This window comes from Suillus plorans (genome assembly GCF_016647745.1).
Source record: "Suillus plorans strain S12 chromosome Unknown HD556scaffold_11, whole genome shotgun sequence".
NCBI classification, from domain to species: domain Eukaryota; kingdom Fungi; phylum Basidiomycota; class Agaricomycetes; order Boletales; family Suillaceae; genus Suillus; species Suillus plorans.
In genome coordinates this window covers 87,495-109,796 of record NW_024537395.1, presented here as the reverse complement: position 1 = coordinate 109,796, position 22,302 = coordinate 87,495, and the positions used below count along the sequence as shown (strand labels likewise).

The 22,302-nt window shown below is 45.7% G+C and overlaps 8 protein-coding genes across 8 annotated transcripts; 4 read left to right on the top strand and 4 right to left on the bottom strand.

Annotated features, from left to right (window-relative positions):
* Positions 1 to 2,676: 2,676 nt before the first annotated feature.
* Positions 2,677 to 3,468, top strand: HD556DRAFT_1231448 (uncharacterized protein; the record flags this gene model as incomplete). The annotated part of the gene is made up of 2 exons (XM_041297431.1): positions 2,677 to 3,170; positions 3,225 to 3,468. The coding sequence occupies 2 exons, from the start codon at positions 2,677 to 2,679 to the stop codon at positions 3,466 to 3,468; spliced, it is 738 nt and encodes a 245-aa protein (XP_041163637.1).
* Positions 3,469 to 7,097: 3,629 nt separating this feature from the next.
* Positions 7,098 to 9,049, bottom strand: HD556DRAFT_1305483 (uncharacterized protein; the record flags this gene model as incomplete). Its single annotated transcript, XM_041299792.1, has 13 exons — positions 7,098 to 7,163; positions 7,335 to 7,394; positions 7,461 to 7,573; positions 7,763 to 7,783; positions 7,844 to 7,865; positions 7,975 to 8,039; positions 8,094 to 8,182; positions 8,226 to 8,269; positions 8,308 to 8,589; positions 8,645 to 8,717; positions 8,774 to 8,830; positions 8,944 to 8,984; positions 9,008 to 9,049. 13 exons carry the CDS (start codon positions 9,047 to 9,049, stop codon positions 7,098 to 7,100), a joined length of 975 nt encoding a protein of 324 aa, XP_041163636.1.
* A 410-nt stretch (positions 9,050 to 9,459) lies between these two features.
* Positions 9,460 to 10,347, top strand: HD556DRAFT_1305482 (uncharacterized protein; the record flags this gene model as incomplete). Its single annotated transcript, XM_041299791.1, has 3 exons — positions 9,460 to 9,488; positions 9,536 to 9,870; positions 9,920 to 10,347. The coding sequence occupies 3 exons, from the start codon at positions 9,460 to 9,462 to the stop codon at positions 10,345 to 10,347; spliced, it is 792 nt and encodes a 263-aa protein (XP_041163635.1).
* A 1,456-nt stretch (positions 10,348 to 11,803) lies between these two features.
* HD556DRAFT_1457649 (aldehyde dehydrogenase) lies at positions 11,804 to 12,810 on the bottom strand (the record flags this gene model as incomplete). The annotated part of the gene is made up of 6 exons (XM_041308154.1): positions 11,804 to 11,848; positions 11,894 to 12,196; positions 12,249 to 12,329; positions 12,365 to 12,407; positions 12,454 to 12,744; positions 12,791 to 12,810. 6 exons carry the CDS (start codon positions 12,808 to 12,810, stop codon positions 11,804 to 11,806), a joined length of 783 nt encoding a protein of 260 aa, XP_041163634.1.
* Positions 12,811 to 13,492: 682 nt separating this feature from the next.
* HD556DRAFT_1305480 (uncharacterized protein) lies at positions 13,493 to 14,028 on the top strand (the record flags this gene model as incomplete). Its single annotated transcript, XM_041299790.1, has 3 exons — positions 13,493 to 13,548; positions 13,619 to 13,749; positions 13,820 to 14,028. 3 exons carry the CDS (start codon positions 13,493 to 13,495, stop codon positions 14,026 to 14,028), a joined length of 396 nt encoding a protein of 131 aa, XP_041163633.1.
* Positions 14,029 to 16,543: 2,515 nt separating this feature from the next.
* On the bottom strand, positions 16,544 to 17,740 carry HD556DRAFT_1439643 (kinase-like domain-containing protein; the record flags this gene model as incomplete). Its single annotated transcript, XM_041305990.1, has 7 exons — positions 16,544 to 16,759; positions 16,812 to 17,012; positions 17,071 to 17,108; positions 17,159 to 17,189; positions 17,238 to 17,420; positions 17,470 to 17,535; positions 17,591 to 17,740. 7 exons carry the CDS (start codon positions 17,738 to 17,740, stop codon positions 16,544 to 16,546), a joined length of 885 nt encoding a protein of 294 aa, XP_041163632.1.
* A 975-nt stretch (positions 17,741 to 18,715) lies between these two features.
* On the top strand, positions 18,716 to 19,880 carry HD556DRAFT_117160 (het-c2 protein). Its single transcript, XM_041296100.1, has 5 exons — positions 18,716 to 18,776; positions 18,830 to 18,914; positions 18,970 to 19,049; positions 19,108 to 19,398; positions 19,459 to 19,880. The coding sequence occupies exons 1-5, from the start codon at positions 18,750 to 18,752 to the stop codon at positions 19,651 to 19,653; spliced, it is 678 nt and encodes a 225-aa protein (XP_041163631.1). The 5' UTR covers positions 18,716 to 18,749; the 3' UTR covers positions 19,654 to 19,880.
* Positions 19,881 to 20,582: 702 nt separating this feature from the next.
* HD556DRAFT_1457632 (uncharacterized protein) lies at positions 20,583 to 21,901 on the bottom strand (the record flags this gene model as incomplete). Its single annotated transcript, XM_041308153.1, has 2 exons — positions 20,583 to 21,511; positions 21,575 to 21,901. The coding sequence occupies 2 exons, from the start codon at positions 21,899 to 21,901 to the stop codon at positions 20,720 to 20,722; spliced, it is 1,119 nt and encodes a 372-aa protein (XP_041163630.1). The 3' UTR covers positions 20,583 to 20,719.
* Between the last annotated feature and the right edge of the window lie 401 nt (positions 21,902 to 22,302).

The following is a 22,302-nucleotide window of genomic DNA, read 5'->3' as shown; positions in this document are numbered from 1 at the left end:
CATTGGCTTCATGTTCTACAAGAACAGTGGCTCACTCCAAGATATCCAGAACACACTCTTTGTATGTGGTATTTTGCATCACATGACAGATATTTTCGACTTCTTTGATAGGCGATCTTTTTGGCTTCGGTGCTTTGAGTCCCCCTTTTGCAGCAGCTTTAGACAATGTTCATCGACATTTGGTCTATCTATGAAATCCGAGAGCGCCCAAGCAGGATGTACAACTGGACCGCTCTCATTGTCAGTCAGATTCTGGTCGAGCTCCCATGGAACAGTATGTGCTTGTCGCTCTTCTTTGTCTGCCAGTGGTACTGGACTGGCAGTTGCTTCCATGGCCCTAAGTGCTGTGATTGTGTAACTACTGTTCAGCAAGTTTGTCATTGATAAACCTAGTTGTTGTTGTTGTACCAATTTATGCATGTTGTTGTATCTGAATGACTCGTCTGCGCAATAAGAATGGGAGAGAAAAATAAATAAAATGTTCAAAGTGGAATATGGAAGTATGGAAAACATATTGATGCGAACAGATGTGGGGTCTTATTTCATAAATATGCTAGTTCATCGAAGCATAGATTATCCCTAATCTCACCTATTAATGGCATGGTAAGCCTTTGCTGCTATCTTATAGCTCTTATATGTTCCTCCTTGACTTCTAGCAAGGGCTTCTTGAATCCGCGACTCGCGCTAGATCCTTTTTCTCGGAGCTGTTTGAGATATTCAACCTTTCATCAAATGTTAGCATTGGGCATTTACTTGCCATTGACCATTGAACGTGCCCATTAGACATGTCTCAGCTTCCAAGACCTTTGCTTCATAATTTGACGCAGACGTCCCTTCAAAACCAAGCCACAAAATTGCTTCCCTTGCCCTTACACACACCTTCAACGATGTCAACTGCATAGGTACCCAATATCATCAAATATGTAAAACACTGACATTGAGTTCAGATCACCTGCGAGCAACCACAACTTTGTCTATTTGAGGGAGACCGACTCACTCCTCTTCTCAGCCACGCAGACAGTGTGTCCTTCCGCCACCGAAGTCAAACCAGATTTCAAGCATGAAGATCCTGACCCCAAGGAATTGTTTGAATTGAGGTTTGAACTGTCTCAATATTTACAGATTGCGGCTACCCCAGACGATATGGAGCTCAAATACTCAGGTCCTCTACTCCAGCGTCTTTCCACCATTCAGATAGTTACTCATCGAATGACATATGCTCTTTCCGCTGAGCAAAAGACTAGCTGGCAATGGCTGGAGAACACCCTCCATCACACTGCCTCTGTTTTTAGTAGCAATTGCCTACTCCCATTGCACTTCCGCATGCTACCTCTTCCATCCTTTTATGGTTACACTCGCAACCACAAGATCCACCGGCACGCTTTACGATGTGCAAAAAGATCAAGATTGGCATTTCACAGTCTTGTGGGTTTGGTGAACTTGTTTTATGGACACATTCTAGGGAGATACGAAGCTGTTCGACCCTTTGATTCTCAAAGACTGCCTTCACCGTTGCGCATGCTCCTCGAATCCGGGCTCAGCGAAGCCCATGTTTCCGACATCATCAATGTGTTACAGCACGACACACTTGGACGATGCATCGGTGTAGTTCTAGACCCTCGCACATCTGAATGGGGCTCCCTATTTCCATATCTCAACTGAATAGGAATCCCTGTCTGGCTTAAGGTAGGAAGACAACACAGTCCATATGATCCGAAAACTTCTAAATCTGAAGAGTTTAAAATGGCCACACCTCGTGAAGATGAAAAGCTCAGGATCTGGACTATCATTAACAAGGCCATCTCGGAGGAAGTCATTTCCGGCCCGTCCGACATCAATCCAGATAGTCTATACCGATGGAATGCAATCACTGACGCTCACAAACTAAAGCGGGAGGAGTTCTTCTCTAGCGCTTCTGAGAGCATCAAGGAACGCGTCCGAAAACGGCTTGATGATGCTGTCAAGTTCATTCTTCCAACTGCACGAGACGGCACCAGGTTCTTTGCATGGTATAGATCGAGGAAGGGGAGGTTCCATGGAGAGATTGATTATGAAGACGCAAAGAAGGAGTTTGAGAGCAGATCGCGAGGGCACTTCATGTATGATGAAGTGTCCAATCATTGGGACATATGTTCCCTCTTTGAAACTGATCCAGACGTCATCCATGAAAATCCCATGACACGCGATGACCTTGCCATAGACTTCAATGAAGTCGAAATCCAGGAGGCTATAACTCCCATTCCAGCCCCAGCTATCAAAAATCCTCCCATCCTCCCATCCGACCACAATGACATTGGAAGAAACATCCTTTACAGTGGAAACGTTAGCGAGGACATTCTGTTCTCCGATTCACTTGAGAATGTCCTTTTCAGTCGTTACGGACTTGTTTGCCACATGCAGTCTGAAATTCAGTCACAAGACGACTTTACGACCATCAAAGAACCTCAAATGATCGACACTTATACCGTCAGAAAATATCTCATGGAAATGAACCTCCCCTGTCTGCAACGAAAAAACGAATTCTCTATTCAATATTTTGTTTCCTGTCTTGTCCAGGACATCCGTCCACCTTCCATCATGTGGGATCTACACCCTGATAACATCCAGCAACTCATTGCGTCAGGCATGCATTTCAAAGTTGAATCAGTCAAAGATGCGACTTGCACCAGCTATCTGATGATTCCATGCATTGAAAAATATTCTTGTTTGTGGAATCTTGTCATCAATAGCCCTGTCTCTGTAGTTCAATGCATCAGGGAACGATGGGGACCATCTCTTGAAGATGTCATTATTTTCCTATTCGAGCGTGGAATCAAATTCAAAGTCCTTCTCCACGTCTGGTATTCTCCTGTTTCTCATCCAAGAACTGTCTTCCAGTCAAACTGGCGCCCCTCTGGGTGGGAACCTGACAAATACGAGTATATGAACTATGAGCTACGTCGAAACCAATTGCTTAGACTTCCCCATGTCAGAGTTGTTGCTCCCCAGGGTGGTATATTATGGTGTTTATGCAAACAGGAGCTTGCTAGTGATATACCAAGTGGTCCTTCAAGAGACGTCCAGTGTTTTGCTGATACATCTCGGCATACATCCCCCCAGTATATTTTTGATACTTTGACCACGGAGGAGATTGAGACACTATGCGGCTTATATTATGTCGGTACAGGTATGTGATCGCCTCACAAATCTAGCTTGATTGTTATTACTTGTTCACTCACAGGTAGAGGTGACCAGACCACTATATTGTCATGGTGGCCCACTCCAGTACTATGGTCTACATCTGGTCTGGATGTAGGTTATTGGACTCATTCTGCCAAAAAAATGTTCCAGTCCAGGCTCACTGCCATACATGAAGGACAGGCGAATTTGTGGACGAGTAGAAAATGGAAAGGTGAATTGAGTTTTTACAAGAACCAGACAAGGAAATTCATTGCTGCTGTCAAAATACAATGTGTAACGCTGCTCTAGAACTGATTCACATGTATAATGATCTTGTAATCACAAGTAGTAGACCATGTCACCATGAATATTGTATCATCATTCAGAAATTGTCACGAGTGACTGACTAACCAACTAACTAACCAAATTATGAGATTAGCCTGTGAGATACATATATCTATTCATTTAGAGTGTACAGACTGACCTGACTGACTTTGGTATACAAAGACTACATATGGCGATCAGAGTGTCCAGACTCCAGACTGACACACTGACTTTATTGACACTATATGGTAATTCCACGCAAATATGAGAAGTTTATATTGAAGATGAGGGGGTACATATTGTCCACGCAAATATTCAAAGTTCATATTTGTGCAAGATGAGGGGGTACATGTTTTGTCACGCAAATATTCAAAGTTCATATTTGCGCAAGATGAGGGGGTACATATTCTCCACACAAATATTCAAAGTTCATATTTGCGCAAGATGAGGGGGTACATATTGTCCACGCAAATATGACAAGTGTATATTTGCGTAATATGAGGGTACACGTCTTGCACGCAAATATGACATGTGCATATTTGCGCAAAATGAGGGCCTTTGATATACCATAACGCAAGCATAACCTAAAGGTAGTTGCAAAACATGGTTAGAATCAATATGAGCCCAGAATCAAAGAAAATGGTGGTTGGGATGTGAAGATAATGTCGAAATACTGACTTTTTTGCACATGTAGCATATCTCACGATCCTTGCACTCCAGAGAGTTCAGGACCATCACCAATTGATTCATAGGCCTTAAAAACACTAGGGACATCATTTTTTGTATTGGTCTTGGGTCATAATTCAGCTTAGCAAGATAAATAGGGTAACAGTGGGGAGGAGAACCTTCTGTATCTCTACAACCTGATTTTTCCTGACAAAATGGACTTTACCATCGTGTTCAGAAGCATCAAGAGCCCCCAGGAAAAATACTCTTGGAGTCCTAGCCAGTTATATGAAGCCTAGAAAAATCAATCTTTGAGGGGGGGTATCAGGCAAACTCACACATCACATTTCATATTGACTTAGAACACTCTGAGACCATCTCCAATACATTTTTATAATCACTAAACACTAGGGACATCCTTCTGTCCATCAATATTGACATAAATCATGCCTCTTAGTGGAGTTGGCAGGAGGAGAGAGTACCATAACTCTGAAATTTGATTTTTTCTGACCAAATCAGCATTGCCATCACATTCAGATTGGTCAATAGCCTCTGTATCAAGTCTTATTTAAACCCAGGCAAGTCAAATGGAGCCTAAAAAAATCAATCATTGGGTGAGGCAGTCTACTTATATAAGCAAAAATGGATCTTTTCACTGCATATACATGATGATAGAACTAGCCTAGCATTCAGAGTGTGTGCACCTGCATTCCTGAACCCTGAACTAGGGTCATTTACAGAATGATCAATCCTTGAAGTCATTCTCCACTCAGTCAGGTCCAAAAGCAGAGAGTATTTGAAGCACATATTCTGAGCTCACAGAGTGGTCAAAAGGTAGGGACAATGGAACAGAGTGCTAGAGGAATTCACCAAATATCAAGTGTATCTCCTTGAAAATGAAAGAAGTTGAATATTTGACTCAGAGAAATGTACCATGAGCACTCTTTAAATTTGAGAGCTGTTGATAGACATGCCGGGCCATACGTCTTGGTATCTCCGAGAGTATGTACATTTAAAGGGTTTCCAAAGGACATGAGGTTTGAAAGTGTCAGAGGAAGTAGTGGATGTGCTGCAAACGAATCAAGAAGTCAAGCAGACTCAGCAGACGGTGGCAATGGTGCACGATGAACATGGTACCACCGCTGCTGAATGGTGCACACTGTGAAGCCTTGAGGGCACGCACTGGAAGGTTGATCGTGATGGGAATGCCAACTGAGCATACCTGGACAGACAGTCCCAGAGTCTGCCAATTCCCTGATATTCTGTGTGCTTTAGTGTGCATCTGCTTGATTTCCATTCCACATTCATACACAAGGTTTCTGTGGTCCTTACTTGAACTATACCACTCAGACTTTGCAGCTCCTTGTGAATTCCTGCCAGTTTCAACAACTCCAGACATGGTACTGTATATGCTAGATTAGAGCATGCGACATCTGTAAGCAGCCTTGACCTCCAGATCACTGACTACATTTTCACTATTCAAGCTGCAGCTCCAGCCAGGACTGGGCCAAAGCCAGCCATCATTGGTGGCTTTTGTCTGGCCTGGATTTTTTTCAGGCCAAAACCATAGCTTTGGAGCTAAGCTGAGCCTGAACATCACTAGGCGGTACATTCCTCGACTCAGAATATTAGCTGACCTTGGTGCATCACAAGAGCAAATGGTGTGTTGGCCTTGTGGTGCAGAGTCTCACACCTGTTGACATTGACAATAACAATGCTTGGGTAGGTTTCACACTCTTTGTGACTAGCCAGAAAACACAATAACTATTGATGGGCCCGCTCACAAGACAGCTGATGCCATAAAAGTGGTTGGCACCCAGAGCAGGCCAGCAGCACAATCAGCCAATAATACCCTATTTTTGAACAGATGGAACAGACACTTTTCTCATCAAGTATTGGTAATTTAATACCAGATGCAAATCACATTGTAGTAAGTATTCATTAACTTGTTGATGTGTATTAATTTCTTACAAGACCAAGTGCAAGTGCAATTATGTTCACAGGATCTCTATTCCAACATCTTCAGATGGCATTGACACTTTATCAGCAAAGCCCCATATTAAAAACACCTTTTCAATAGCAAGACGGGGACTTGCAGTATTGTATGCCAGAACTCAAGTGTGTTTATGCAAATTCAGAGGTGCTTGCGTACACCTTGCCAACTGTGGGAAGCAGGTATATTTGTGTCCGACCTGGAAATTTCACAGTGGTCTTACTTTTCACAGAGACACGAGAAAAGAAGCAAATGATATGCAATCATATGTGATGTGCTACCCACTACACAAAAATCTCGATATTTCTGATACTTTTCGTTATATAATACTATACCAAGCTTGCAATCACCATAAAAGTAGTTGTATCATTACTAGTGTCTGACGCCGATTAGCATATCCCCTAATATGTATCTGAATCTCATATATAAAATGACTTTCACCTTTAAGGAGTGTTTTATTGCTATTAGTTACAGTCCATTTGTGACGGATCTTTATCTTGAGAGACAAAAACAATGAAATTAATTGGCTATACGCCGCTACTTAACAAGATTTAGATATTTGGCTCAGGAATGAGGAGTTCCAGTAATATAATTGATGAGAAAGGGCTCATTGATGCTTTGAGGTGCTCAGATACTAAGTGAATAGCACGGATCTCATTACAATCTACACGAAGTTTTTCTGAAATCTATTGACTGCGATGATTTCTTGTGAAATCAAGACATTGTTCTAACCCCGTGCATTAGATGTTGACGAGAAATGGAAACTGAAGACCAAGTCAAAAATCCTCCAACGAAAACTATGGTGATCATGCACGGTATGGTTGTTATCAAAGACCGATCTGGCACTGTGAAAATACCAGCTAAAAGGCCCAGAGTAGATAATGCTACGCTATTGAATAACACATATTCATCACTATTGTGATAGATTCAAGTGAGTGAGAAAATACCTTGTCATTCACAACAAACTAGGAGCGCTATAGATGATAGCAACCTTTGTAAAGTGGTATTGCAAGTTATGAGACTGTTAAAATGTTTGGGTGAGAAAATAACCGCAAGAATAATCTATTGAACTTGAGCGCACAGCAAATTGAAGAGACTTCATCTTCTGCCCAAAGTGTTGTGCCACAACGCCCGCAAAAATGCAGTGGACGCTAAGGATAAGTGAAAGAGAGCATAGTGTTCTTGTTGTTACTTGGGAACCAATATTCGGAATAGCAAGTATGCTAGCATCTACTGCCATGATAATGCCCGCCTGGGCAGTGGGAAAGAACAAGGACACGAGTATCAGAAAAGTGTACGTTGATGGTAAATCACATACCAGAGTGCTGTGCTTTATGTTATCGTCGTTGAAATGGTCAAGGAATTTCTTGATATCAAGCAGATTGACAATACCATCAATGTGAAGTTTTTCAACATGCTCCAATACCATCACTGGAACACCAAACATTGCAGCTGTCGATAGCAAAGATAAAAAACTGATATTTCGGTTTCGTTTGCTTCCCTCGATTGAATGGGTCCGCATCAGACGAGCTTCTGGAAAACCATAGTAGTTGAGAAACTGGTGATGGCCTTTCCAGCAAATTAAAACTAAATTTTCGGAGCACTGATCCTGTCACTTACGTAAAATATTCCATATCCTTCCTGTTAGTTTATGCGAGTCAGTTAGTATTCGAACGAGAGCCGCAATCAACACAAGCGCACCACAGTATGCGACACCTTGTTCCTACAAGGATGCATCGGAGTTGAGAAGGTTCTCTGCAATTCTGTTTAAAAAAAGGAAAAGGTTGCATAATGTCTTGCGAAGTACCAAAGCTAATAAGGCGAGCGATCACTTTCTCTGTTTGGTCGGTGCTCCAAAACAATGATGCCGCAGTCGATTGTTCCAGAATCAACCCCTCTATCATTTATTCTTTGATATCAGTCATTGCTTGATACAAGATGTGTTTCTTACCTGCCAGATACCATTCTAAGTGTGCGCGTAGCTCAGTAGCATCCGAGCATTGCATACTATAATGTCTTGGAAAGAAATCAACGTGCTTCCTGAAAAAAATTCGTGTCAGTATCCTAGAAGTCTCTTTTCTACCTCATCAACATGTTCTCACCAAAATTGTGCCTCCAGCTCGAGCCCTGACACCACCATGGAATTATCAGCATAATCAGAACACGTTCATTGGGGAATAGAACTTGCTCTTGTGGTTCCACTCTCTTGCAAAGGCGCATTCCTGGAATAGAAGGTCGGCGTTAAAATCCTCAAACCAAGCAATGATGCGGGCATCCGGGACCACACAATAGTATTCGTAGTAGTCTCTGTCTTCTCTTGTAACAGGCTTTACGACCATATACCATGTTTCTTCCTGCAATCTCCTGCGTGCTGCCCTTATCCAGTTCTGAAGATTGTTCAATTGATTAGGCGTGTATTTTTTCACATCGCTTCCTGTATATGTTTTCTGTCTGATTGTGAGATATGCGACAGACAAGAATTACCGATGAATATTTACTTACCATTGAGACGTCGAAATAATACAATACTCCTGAAGGATGCACGATTCCTTGCCAGACACTGTAGCTGTGTTTCCTTCGGGAATGACGTATTCAGTTTGGTTCAGTAGGACAAGGACTAACTCAACCCACCTGAAGCCATCAACCTGTTTGCACTTTATCGAGTAGTCAGGGCCAAGCGCAGAATCACTAGTATCATGAATAAAAAAATTAGAGATGTCCATGACAGGCCCAGGTGCTCCCAGTCAGGCTGGCACTGTGACTGTGCTGCAGCGAACTGGCACTACATCGTCGTAACTGACCTAGTACTAGTACTAGTAGTCACACTGACCAGGAAGTCGCGCTGATTCAAGTCGAAGGACTTACTGCATCACAGCTTTTTAATACATTTGCAACCTTGATGGCCATGAGGGTATGCCTAGTTTCAATAAGTCAGCATCTGTAAGAGTACTATGAGTCTGGCTCAGAGTCGTTGCCATTTGATTGATGTTCAATGAGGGCGTATTGACACGACTAGTCGTGGTAACCTGACTTATACCAGTAATATACATACCTATCCCTTTGTGTAGTATAAAGGCAGAGACCGTGATGAGTCACGAGTAGTTATTCGCCGGTCAAAAATGTATTCAAGGTTTTGAACAAGAATTGCCCCTAATATATTGACTCTAGTTAGATGGGGTGACACTTGCAGGGGTGCACCCGCCCCACCAAATAAATAGGTTTACAATATTGGGGGAGACAAGAAAGGTTACAGAGCTACCTTGCACGATGTCAATCTCAGCAAATGCACAGTCGCGGTGCACGGTCAACATCGTATCATGCTCCCATCCTGCGACGTCGTCACTCAGTGAGTCATTCTCTACTCTAGGTCATCGAATTACTAACACCCTTTAGATACGGCATGAGGCTTAACGGTGCAATTCTCGACTATCACGACATGATGTCATTCTGCGAGATGCGCAGACGCTCTTTCCTAACGCCCAAACCCCAAAGCGTCACGCCACCGCCCGAAAGACTTGCACCGTCCAGGGCTGATCCAGGTGCATCAACCTCCTCGTCCGGTGTCGCCTGGACTTCCTGGTCCGATGCCGAGGATGGTGATCGCCCAACATCCGACAACAACCCAATAACTGATGTTGCGTCCGCGACACCTGATCCTTGGGCTGTCGACAACAACGATGTTGAGGATATTATCGAGGCCGCCGCTCGAAAACTTTCAGAAAAACCTGGTAGGTCTTGGTATCAGACAGTGCACTGCTTGGTTTAATTTTCTTGCAGGTCCGACATCATGGTTGCAGGAGTTCTCCCCGACCTTTTTTGCTTATCGCGCCCTGTTTAAAGTCGCTCCCAATTTTCACGGAGGTCGGCTAAACAAACGGCTGGTGCAGACCGAGTGCCCCGATCCCTTTGTCGGCCCAGATGGCCCAGCGCCCAAGGGCACCGTCGCCGTTAGGTGTACAGCTAAAACTGCAGGAGGCGCAGTGCAGCATTATTTTATTCCCGGAAACGATCTCACCCCCGCTGATCCCCGCAAGAAAGGACAAGAATGTTTTATTTTGGATGGGTCGTATCGGGGCAATATCTTAATTGTGTCTAAATGTAACGCTAAGGCCAGTAATGTAGACTTGAAGTTGATGCGTGACTCTAGCGTCAGCGTCAATCTTCATTTCGATCAAGTTTGCGTTGTAGAGCCTACACAGGCGTAATACATTACATACTGTACTATACGATTTGGTTACGTTTGATCTACTTCATACTGTTGTATATAATGCAAGTCCCTTAGTGCGGAAGTTTTGTGATCGCCCTGTGCGATCTGATCCTTGAAGTGAAGGTGAACTTTAATTAAATTTTGACACACTACGCTGTTTAATACGTTGAATGTAGATTACCTCTGCGATACGGTGCTCCCTGCTTTCGCTGACCTGACGGCAGCCTCCCAAAGTCTTCTCCTTCCTCGGTTCATGGCCAAGATAGATCTACGTGAGATGCGCTGGACCGCCGTTTCGATGACTTGACAAGACTGCTGAAACGCTGAGCTTGGCTAGGGCGGGCACCGCTTGGAGGATTGAATGGGCGATGTCAATGCTCAGTTTCCCTCACTGTAGGTGATATTCCAATTAACTTTGCGTCTTCATGGCTAACAGGGGCCGCGGTGTCTTACAGACGCAACCTCTCCCATCCCGCTCACCTGACGTTGGGTTCGCAATTGCTGAGTTTTCTGTCTCTGCGGTATAAAAAAATTGTTTTCAGCATACTTTCTAGGATGTTTTCACCGGCTCGCTAGATATTCTTTGAGCTAATCGCACACTTCAAGCATACCACATGCCATTGCCGTTTACGTGAGTCAGACATGAGCTGACTCTCAGTTCTAAGCTTGATATGCTGTACGCTTGCATTCATGGATCACGTTCGGTGCATCTATTAGTGCTGTGGTGAGATATGGCATCAGCGACGCGATTCGTGTCTCAATTTCGTAGATGTTTGAACTTATCTGAAATGACTAGTCTTGTTCGTCGTCTACTCAGCTTGAGTTCGAGAGACTGTCGAAACGAGCGATCGTTGCTGTTGATGATTGATATTGGGTGGTCGTATGAAGATGGAACAATCTTGAATCTGTTTGTCTAAGGCTGGTCTCGAAGGTTAGCTCATAGACATCGATCTGTGTGATGGAGTCAATGAGATGCTACTTCGTTGCCGATCGTGGTGTCAGACGTATTATTTTCTGGTATGTATTCGAAGCCCAATCATGTCATATGGGAGCGCGCATCATGACAGGCTACATTTGATTCATCGAGTATCTGTTCTTCACGCTTCAATTAGAAAATACTAGGTTCGTGACCAGGACTTACAGCAGTCACTCAAAGTGGGAATAGCGAAATCAAAGGAGTCCTCGAAGTTCTTGCTATCAAGGCACAAGCTCTCGTTATTTGAATGCGCTATGTTTTGACCCTTAAACCTTTCCTGATCCCTTCCGTCAATGAGAATTTCAAATTTACAATAAGAGTACAAGATACTACACGTGCATCAGGGTCAAACCTGCACCCAGTTATATTTCATTTCCTCCCGTTCACATTTTGTGGCCGAGAGGTTAACGTGGACAGCCTTCACTGCAGTGTAACTTGGAGCACATGAATTTGTGCTGATATATCATTGACGCGACACTCACTTAGTTAGGGCGTAGTCACCACATTCACGACCGATACCGCTCTGTTTGAAACCGCCAAATGGTACGTTGGAGTTGAATGAGTTGACACAGTTAATCCATGCAGTTCCAGCTTTGAGTCTGTGTGCGGTGTTGAGGGCACAGTTCAGGTCCTGGGTGAAAACAGCAGCAGCAAGACCGTAAAGCGTGTCATTTGCCTGCTTGATCACATCTTCCTCATCCTTGAACTTGATGAGAACACAAACGGGACCGAAAATCTCCTCGTGGACGATCTTCATCGATGGATCGACATTGGTGAAGATGGTGGGTTTGATGAAGTAGCCCTCGCTTCCATGACGTTCACCACCGATTTCAACCTCCGCCTTTCCGGACTCAATGTAAGACATGATACGCTGGATCGTGCATTAGACAGATGAATGGTTATGAAAGCATTTCACGACATACGTTGAATTGAATCTCTAAGACCTGAGGACCCTGGAAAGTGTCAGGTGCAAATGGGTCACCGATCTTGAGCGACCGAGTTTTCTCCATAGAAATTCGTCATAGATGCCTTCTTGCACGAAGATACGCGAACCTGCGGTACACATCTGACCGTGGTTCCAGCTGGTGAAATATAAGTGTGGTTTGCATGACAGCACGCTATACTTACAAGATGCCGAATACAGCCCAGTTGACAGCTTGTTCGATATCTGCATCGTCAAAAATGATGTTTGGACCCTTTCCACCAAGCTCAAGGGTGACGCTCTTGAGGTTGCTCCTCGCAGCAGCCTCCATGATCTTGCGACCAACAAGGGTTGAGCCAGTGAAGGCGACTTTCTCTACTCTCGTATGTGAAGAGATAGCATTACCGGTAGTGTTTCCATAACCAGTGAGGACGTTGACTACTCCGGGCAGGAAGCCAGCATAGAAGGAAGGAGAACCTTCGGCAGAGCAGAAGACCCTCTTTGCGCAGATGAAGACCGGTTGCTCGCCAAATCATCGGATACCACGCAAACTTCGGTAGCATGTAGGAGAAAGCTTTCCTATGAATGGAAGCGAAGGGTGAATTTTGATAGCAAGCGTGGTTAAGCGTGTGTCGATGGCAGCCTGAAGAGCCTCAATTATCGACTGCGGTGGCGGTTCATGAACGCTGGAGGTATTGGAAGGGGAGGAGTATGAGTGTCAAAGCTCACGGGAGGGGGACATACGACGCTACATCAGTAAGCGCGGTATTCAGCGAAGCTTTGTAACTGTCTCGGACAGCTCGCGCTGCTTCAACCGAGATCACACCGTCCGACTAGAATATACATCCGTCAGCATTCCCATTGAAAAACATAAAACAAAACCAGGCATACGATGAGCTTATCTTCATACAACTTCGGGACAGAACTCCTTAAATGATTTTTTTTTCGTGCATGAGCGGCTGCGTGAACGCTGGTTCGTCAAGTTCATTGTGTCCCAGCGGCGATAAACAATGAGATCGATTACAATATCGTTGTGGAAGTGGTTGCGGTATAGACTTGTAGCCAGTCTTTACAACGTCTGAGATCCGAGATGTTGTGCGAACCACGGAGTTTAAATTTCAGCAGGTGCGGCTGCCCTTCGTCCAGGACTTGGATTCCCTGCGTTAAACTGCGAATCGAAGATGATGCGATATGTTTCTCCACACAGATCGAGCGATTGAGGCGGCAGAATCTCTTTAGTACATGATGCCCGCGATGGATGGGGCTGCAAGGCCCGACTACTTATCTCGAATGGTCTGCTGGTGAGTGTATTAGAGCCTTGGACAACTTGAGCGACCGGATTCATTCTGGTGTTCATTAGCTTCTGAACAGGACTGCATTACATGCAGAGATCCTTCACGGCGCAGAAATCGAGCTGAAGTGGCACTTTATGGAACACGACGCTGGGATGAAGCGCCATCAGAACCATGCTCTTGAAGTTGGATGGTTATCCAGACGAACAGGTACGAGTTCTCGAGCTTGCTGAGGTTGCCTATCCCGCTGGCCCCAGCCACATCAAAGTTTGCATCGCAGCTGCAAGCATGTCTTGGCTCTCCCTTGCTACCTTCGAGTTCAAATCAGTAGCACCATCCACAATCTACGATGCGCCGAGGTCAGGCGGTGCCATAAAGCCTGCGGCTGTGGCTCAGAAGATATTAGACTGGTCAAAAACTGCTATCGAAGTTCCTCCAACGCAACGCACTGAAACTTTGCAGTGCAAAGCTTATATGCACTATCTGTGATGCAGCTTCTGCCCTGGCTCCAGAGCTGCCGGTACATACAATTAATGAAGCTGAGTAAGCCGAATTCAAGAACTACCGTGATATCAATACGATGAGTCCCTTTCATGCCTCTAAATCTCCATCTCATTAACTCATTCACCAAGCATACTTGACACATCTAGACAGGTTTTGCATCCGAACCTGGTATGAACGCGTCCGACTACATTCGGTTCAAATTCGAGCAGAAGGAGGAGGATACGATGTCACTCTTTACGTTCAGGGCTTTTTGGCTGGGTGGAATTGGCCCAGCTGCTGATCATGACACATCGAGATTATACAGTGACACGTAAATTTCAACGCCATCAGGTAAGTACAATGGTCCTAGCCCGACCAATTTTTAACTCAGTAACTTACTAAATCACTCTATATAACCAGCTGGCCACCAATTGCGATCTTTATCGTCTCCAAGGCCTGAAAGGATATTCCGTGATCAGGGTGGCATTCCTGCACAAATTATGGATAGTTATCGATTGATGATTGTGGGGTTGCTGCTCCAATCACTGTCCTCGTTCGCTTTATCCTTCACAAACCGGGATACATCAATACGATGCATTTAGCGTAGCGTGCGTTACATCAGAGTGGCACTGCCCTTACTGTCTCACTCGTGTGATATTACAACCTAGCTTGACTCAGAACCCAGCTGGCATCAAAAACACGATCATCAATTTTTTCATGGCATGATTTGAAGGTTTCGTGCAATGGTTGTAAGAACGATGCTTGGGTCTTCGCCTTTCTCATTTCTGTTTGTAGTCAATGGATCGTATCGTGTTCACCGCACATTGATCAAGGCTGTGAGTCAGGCTGTGACATTTGATGCATCCACATCCCATCAACCACACGCTGCAAATTGAGTGCGGTGTGTCTTCTATCAGATTCCGCACTTGCGGTGAAAGTCCCGACAGACGATCCCACGTATTTTTCCCGTTCATGCGTATCACAAGCAACGTATGCCGAGTTCGTCATAAGTTCGGTGCTTGTGCCTACATTTGTCTGACACACCAAATATGTATAGCGGTAGTCATTGTTTCCACGCGGTGTCACGTGACCTGTCGGGGGCGGTTGAACTAGGTAACTTGGCGCCGTGGCGCGGGTGCGCGCCATCCTAGCATGACCCGTCCACCCCGGCTTAGAATATTAGACAAGACAAAACGGGACTAATGCAATATCTATTCAACGGCGACACATTAAATAAATCTGAGAATGCTGATGGATGTAGAATGTTAGCTTGCATAATTAATCATTGAGAAATGTCCAAGAACTGAAGGCACAGAGTAGAAATTAGTGTGTTTCTACAATTTTGCTATGTTCTTATTTCTAGTTTCCTCTTAGCCTGTTCCGGCAATTAGGCATTGACCTTATCCTCGAGTATTCAGCCTGTCAAAGTCAGTCACACTCACGTGACATTTGATGCTTTCGTTTGAGGTCTACCTTATGTCTAGTGCTTTTTGCAGGTTGATCCGGTGCTTCTTGTGGGTGCTTTCTTGGTCCTGTCGGTGCTGTGCTTTTATATGCATGCTATAAGGAAGTAATAAGGAAGTTGTGTGGCCTTGTTAAGGGGATAGTGCTTTCAGGAGGTCGCTTTTCCCCCTCCCTTATATACATGGAGCCTTTTGTTGAGCACTGTGCAGGGAATCGGGCTCTTCTTGGGGGTGTGCTTTCTCAGTGCTTTCTCAGTGCTTTCAGGGGGGTTCAGTACTTTCCTAGTGCTTTCCCTGTGCTTTCTGTGCTTTCGCGTGCATGCTATATAAGGAAATTATGTTGCCTTGGAAGGGAAGGTGCTTTCGGGAGGTGGCTTTTCTCCTGCCTGTTATGGCAGGAGCTTTGCACCCCCCCAAGCTGGGGGGCTCAGTTCAGATTATTAGTATTCATTCACCGGCGCGGTTGATAGCATTGACTGTCAAAAGGGTCTAACACGGTGGTCCCTAACTGCATTTGCAGCACAAACAACACGTGGTGCGTTATCTCGAGATTGGTCATTAACCTGTCTTCCCATAGTCATACTCAACCATGAATGTTGGAGCGAGGCGCCCTGGCAGGACAGATCAGGTCGGGAGTTGCAGGGGTCCTAGCGCAGGAGTAGGAGTCCTGGCTCGTAGACGGTAGTCCTGCCGCGTGTCGTAGTCGGTCCTGGATAGATAGAGCTGTAGCCTCCCGCTATAGGTTTGGCCTTGGGTTTCCCTTGCAGTCCGTGCCCGCTCCAACGTTAACTCGTTGTGCCGTTAGTTGATGGTTATATGTGTCAGTTGGAATGTGAGTCAGTTTGCCCTCAAACTCCGATTAGAGTCAACGACTGAACAGGGCTAACTTCTACCACCACCTTATATGAAGGTCACACTTGGCAGGCGCGCATGTTTAGGAAGACAATATTCGATAAGCTCCGAACACAAATTTTAAAGCAGGGTTACAAGTACAAAGGTGAATGAAGGTATGAGCAAATCGTGAGGTCGTGAATTAATACGGACATTATAATTACTCGTCATCGAAGCTTCTGCAGCTCGGTTTCTATGAAAGCTACGATTCCCGTGACTTCAGGTCGATCCTGGGATTCAATGGACAGACATTTCAGCCAATACTGCTCATGGCCTTTGTCAACGCCGGTGAGCTGGCCGAAGGGCTTTCTTCCTCTCACTATCGCTGTCATCACATGAAACGCATTCATCAGCGGGAAGTAAGGTTCTTGACCGCAAAGTAGCTTCGGTGTGTCAGACATGCACCGATCTCAATGAACGAAAGAAGATACTTACCTGAAGCATGATACATCCGTGAGAATATACGTCTGCGGGCATTGTTGGCTTTGCCTGCTCCTCGACCATTTCGGGAGCCATCCAACGCACGTTACCCGCGTGGCAGGAGTTAAATGTAGGATTTCCCGATTCTGCGAGAATCAATGAGAGACCGAAGTCTGCGAGGCGAAGCTTGCCGTCACTATCGATGAGTACGTTGGTCTGAATTCATGATATCGTCATCTCTCAAGCGTAGTTCTGCAAAAGATAAGAAATCTACCGGTGTCAAATCGCCATGGACAACGTCGTTTTCATGCACTAAGGGGTTATTTAAAACTGCATGATGCATGGAAATAGAAACCACGCACAATACTTGAGACCGAATGCTATCTGACGTGACTGCTTTGCTTGAGATTCAGCTGGTCTTTTTTAAACACAAGCGCTTACCATGTCCAGCGACGTCGAAAGATCGGGTTTGGGTTCCTTTTTCAGGTAGTTCTCGAGAGACCCTTTCGTCATCCATGATGAAACAAATGCTGGTAAGACTCCGAAACCAGTTGTAATTCCGTGAAGCGAGAGAACGTGGTCGTCTTTCAAGTTGGCCCAGACGTGGGCCTCGCGTCGGATACCCTGTCAACCATAAATATGCAAATAAATGTGCTGTGACGTGATATCTTACCCATGCAGTCTTTTTCAATAGTTCCGTTTCACTGGCGTCAGGGACCCTCACTACCTTGATTGCAACCTAGAAGTTTTAACCAAATCAATGTGCGTGCATACGTGCTTGGAATCGGGCTCACTGTGAGAGGGGAATCACTAGAGGTGGAGTAGATGCATTTCCAGACATCACCAAAGCCACCAGTGTAATTAGGAGAATCATTGGTTTTCTCGAGTTGCGCCTTTGGAATCTCTTTGACCTCAGTTTTGAAATTAATGTTGTGTAGTGGCATCTTTATTCGTCTTGGATGAGGGTGTGGGTCCAAATGGCAAATACAACTGGGGTATAAGTACAGAAGCGTTCACCCTAAAGGGCAGATAACAAATAGACCCAGATGATAACCACATCCCTCGGACCAGTATAACACAAGTTCCCGATATTCGATGAAGAATATGTGACATAACTGCGGGCGCTTGCACTTAGTAAATTTCCTGTGCAACCACAGCATCGATAGATCATCTGATGACATACCTGTCCGAGTCGATGAGGCAAAAAGGTCACGCCGGGAGGATGGCTAGCTAGCGGCTACCTGCTTTTGGGCAAATCTTTGGACACGTGTGATGAAACATAAAAATTGAACGCTGGAGAACCAGCACAGCAACGTTATCATAGGCGTTTAGCTGCGGTCGAAGTTTCAGAGAGAACATTGAGCGCTATATCACATGAACACAGGAACAAATAATACGTCGCGTGATCTGTCAGTCTGACTTCTGTTCGTACTAGTAGTCAATCAATTTTATCCGCATGATAGGGAACTTGAATATGCCGATGACGCCCGAGGTCAGTTTCATGCGGCAATTGGAAGGTTGCGGTACTGTGCACATAGCCTCCTGGCTCTGTATGTAGTAACTGGTCCAGGTGGTCGACCGCAAGCCTACTAGTACTTTTTCGCAAGAGTTTCACGAGTCACTAGCGGCAAGTACTTACCGTAACTAGTTGACTAGTCGACGATCACTTGTTATCACAAGCATGAGTCACTTATCCAGCGGGAGGCTGGTTCGTTATCAGGAAGTCTGTGTTCAAGGGCGAATACTTTCATTAGATTTTCCTAATCGACACCATGTCACCACTTACTCGGTTGGCGTGCATACTCGCGCACAAGTTGCACGACACATCGTTCTCGTATAGAACTAGTCTGTGTAGTAATTTATTCGATTTATTCTGACATCACATGCACATAAAATGATGAACAATAGGTGGGGTTAGGGTTAGCAACTCAATTTCATTTTCGATCCTCCACCATGGCACCCTTCCTTGAAACAGTCAAGGTAAGCCCAAGGCTCACGTTGGCGATGGTTCACCTGATGGATCCCCTTCCTAGTCGTTTAATGATGTGCCAATCACCGACGATGGCGTCAACACTGTCGCATTCCTCGAAGCTGGTGACGGTGTCGTTCGCATGCTCAGTGTGTATCAGATTCACCACGCCATTCGCTGCATCGTCTGATTCACAGCATACAGAGGAACTCACTAGCCTTATGAGCTCCGTTGGCTCCGGGGCATTCTCGCCCGTCATCAATGACATCCAGGGTAACATCACAGTGGGTGTTCCCAGGCAAGCGATCATCGATCAAACTGCTCATCCAACTCTTCTACCAGAAAGTTCGTGAACGGCACGATGCGACTCCCTCGCAGTCCGGAACGTTGGAGGTGTTAGTGACCAACGAGAAAAGCAACAAAGTAGGAAGCGCAACAGAGGGCCTAATGTGGCTGCTTCGTTCCCTGGCGTTCACAGGCAAATCCCTTCAGCAAGCGCAGAGCAACCCATCAGAGGATCTCAAAGTTGCCTTCACGAAGGGATATAATGTCACCCTTGGGCCTATTCACCGTGGTTCTGGAATATTCAGCATACAAGGGGCCATCATGAGAGCGGCAGGCTTGATGTTCAACGTTCGTCAAACATTGCTCTCACAATTCATGGTTTGATTCTAACGTTGTGCGTTGATGTAGACTGCGATTGGATATTGCCCGCCTCGCAAGAGCTTCTACGAGAAGCTTGCAGCTAACCCGAATGGAGAGCCGTGCTCGCAGGAGGTGCTTGACAAGCAGCTCAACGATTGGATCACCGGCCTGGATACCATTATCACGAGGATGGACAAGTTCTACACACAGGGGAAGCATGGAGAGATATTCAAGTCTGCATGAAGTTATAGATCAGCATATCGGCAATAAGCCGCGCATTGTGCATTGTACGGATAAATCATCAGTGGTGTGCGTCGTTGGATTCTTTTTGTGAATACACGGACTTGAAGCTTGGAGTACTATTAATCTTCGAGATCACTGTCAGGAAATGCGTGCTTTGTTCACTCAGCGTCTTGACGTTCCCCGAAACAAGCAACCCATGTAAATCATACATGCCTGTTAGCTCGGTGGATCGAAGATCAGTACTCCTATGAGGTATGTCCAAGTCAATCATAAACCATAAACATGTCCAAAGGAACTAAATCGACAAGATCGCGCTAACCGACAGTGATCATTTTCGTTCGTACCACACAGACTACGGAGTAAACGCACGGAAAGTACATCGTTCTAAGGAACGTGCCTTTGTGCAGTGGACTCCACGAGTTTGAGTCTGTTAATCGTAGAAATGACTGCTCCTGAAGAATACGACCGAAACGCCTGCTCTCGTATCATAAATCCGAAGTTGCGATTATCTACTTCGCGCTGGACTTTGCTAGGCCGTTAAGAGAAGCAGAGTAGGAAGGGTGTGTTTGCTCGATCAGTTTATTCTGATCGGTGCACGAGAGGTTGTGTAGGAACTGGAGGGGGAAGTGAACTTGGAGGAAGTGAGTTTGTAGATTCAAGGCGTACTAGTATATGCTAATTGATTCAGGCAGTTTCCTGAATTGACAACTTTGCGATGCCGTTTTATGCAATTCACATCCATCTCAAGGAGGATCGGTGGTACAGCGAGTGTTCGGCAAAGACTGGGAGGGCATAATTGATATATTTCCAGTGCAGCGAGAATTTCTCTTTTGCAGGCCCCTCATCGCTGTGGAATAGGTATGTGGTGACTACGCATTGTGCAAGATAAGGAAATAATTGTCCTTTAGCTGCAATGTTCAAAAGTACTTCGTTGCTGCGATGATATATAACAAGCCAGAAGTATCGATATTTGATCTATGCACAAGATATTTTGTTACGCTATTTGTAACTGGAGTTGCAGGCCGGAGGAAAACTCAAGACATGGGGTATACGTACGAACAGAACTCTAATGTCCAGCCCTCCTCATTCCCGCTCCTATTCCCTTCCCGGGGCCAAGTCCAATCTCTTTCCCCGTATTATCCTTCATCGCTCTAACACCCCAAAACGCAAACCGACAAGTCGACCCGCTCCCGTGACCTGCTTTTCTGTACATCTGGTCGTAGCTGACGCTGAAGGAGAAGTAGCCTTCAAAAAGTTCTTTTTTCACAGCTTTGCTCGTCTTTTTGCCTGCGTTCGCTTTCGTCGAGGAATCTGCTGCCTCACCGACGCAATCGACTGTGGTTCCATCACCAACATTCTCACACTCTCCTACCATGCCCTCCCCAATCCACACGCGCTTCATCTTCCATATTCCCTTTGCGTTCTTGACTCCACATTGAGGGGGGAGCCCCGCTTGTCCGATGACGCCCGGCGACACAGGACTGTGTTCAGGGGCCAGAAAAGAAGCGCGTTCGCTCGAGGTGAACGTGAGTTCTGCACGATGTTTCAAATTGCTTATCAGCACGTCAAAAGGGCGCTCCATCATGGGATCGAATATAGAAACGCTTTCTGCTCTACCTGTGTCAGAGCTGAGCGAAAGGAAGCACCGGGCGGTATAGTCGTGCTTGGACTGGTAAGCTAGGATTGTGTCATAGACTGCGGCGTAGTCGGGGGATGTGCTGCCCGGCGGGAGGTAGGCTTTGACAAGGAAGGGGAGGTACATGCCATAGAGGTCGAAGTTGCCTGAGAATATAGCGGGAGGATGGGAATTCAATGCATGAAGGGATTTTGGGAGGGGTGGGGGGAGAATGGCTATTGGCTTGTGCAAGACGAGTCAGGATGTTTCTTCTTCAGACAATAGAAGGCTGGCGGGTAGACATACCTTTTCCGGGGGCGGCGTCGGTGTTCGCATTGGCCGGACGCGGGTGGTTTGACTGCTGTCGGTGGTTGGAAGTGGGGCTGATGGTCTGGGGCGTTTTTCAGGGCGCGATTTTGTGGGTACTGCGGATCCTGAAAGCGCACGAGCGTTCATTAATGGAGTCCCGCGTGATACTGAAGGTTGACGATATGGCTTTGTGAGACCGCCAGAGGAGGATGGTTGCAGGAACTCGGATGGAGAAGGGGGTTCGCTGCGTGAATGCGAAGATGATTTAGGCTGTAACACTGGTACACGTAGCATGTTGGCGGTGCCAACAGGTGATGGAATCATGGATGTGTGCGATATAGTTTGTGCATATTGTTTTAGAGAGTGACTGGACGCGTCGTTGTGTCACGTGGTCAAGAAATCAACTCGCGTAACCAAGCAAAAGTACATGCTTCGCCTAGCAACTGCCCAATTCTTCATGCTGTTCGAAGTCATGTGGTATCTGAAATGATACGCATGTACCTGTTCTGAATTTGTCGTTAATGACCACATGAGTGTGCTGCGCTCAGCACGTGTTACTATTGTCTCCTTGCACTTATCTTTTTTCAAAAGCCATGTATGCAAACCCTCAAGCGAAGACGGTCCGGATCACCTGCCCCACAGCATAAACTTCTTGGGAATACAAATCCCCACAATATTACCACCGGCGGTCGCCGTATCCCCCATCTCTCGCGGTCTTTGTTTCC

What these genes read in the sequence shown, in the direction of transcription:
- HD556DRAFT_117160 (XM_041296100.1), top strand. Translation starts at nt 18,750, where the DNA reads ATGGCACCCTTCCTTGAAACAGTCAAG. An exon ending in CCTTCCTTGAAACAGTCAAG is followed by an intron (nt 18,777 to 18,829) that starts GTAAGCCCAAGG and finishes TCCCCTTCCTAG; the next exon opens with TCGTTTAATGATGTGCCAAT. An exon ending in CGGTGTCGTTCGCATGCTCA is followed by an intron (nt 18,915 to 18,969) that starts GTGTGTATCAGA and finishes CACAGCATACAG; the next exon opens with AGGAACTCACTAGCCTTATG.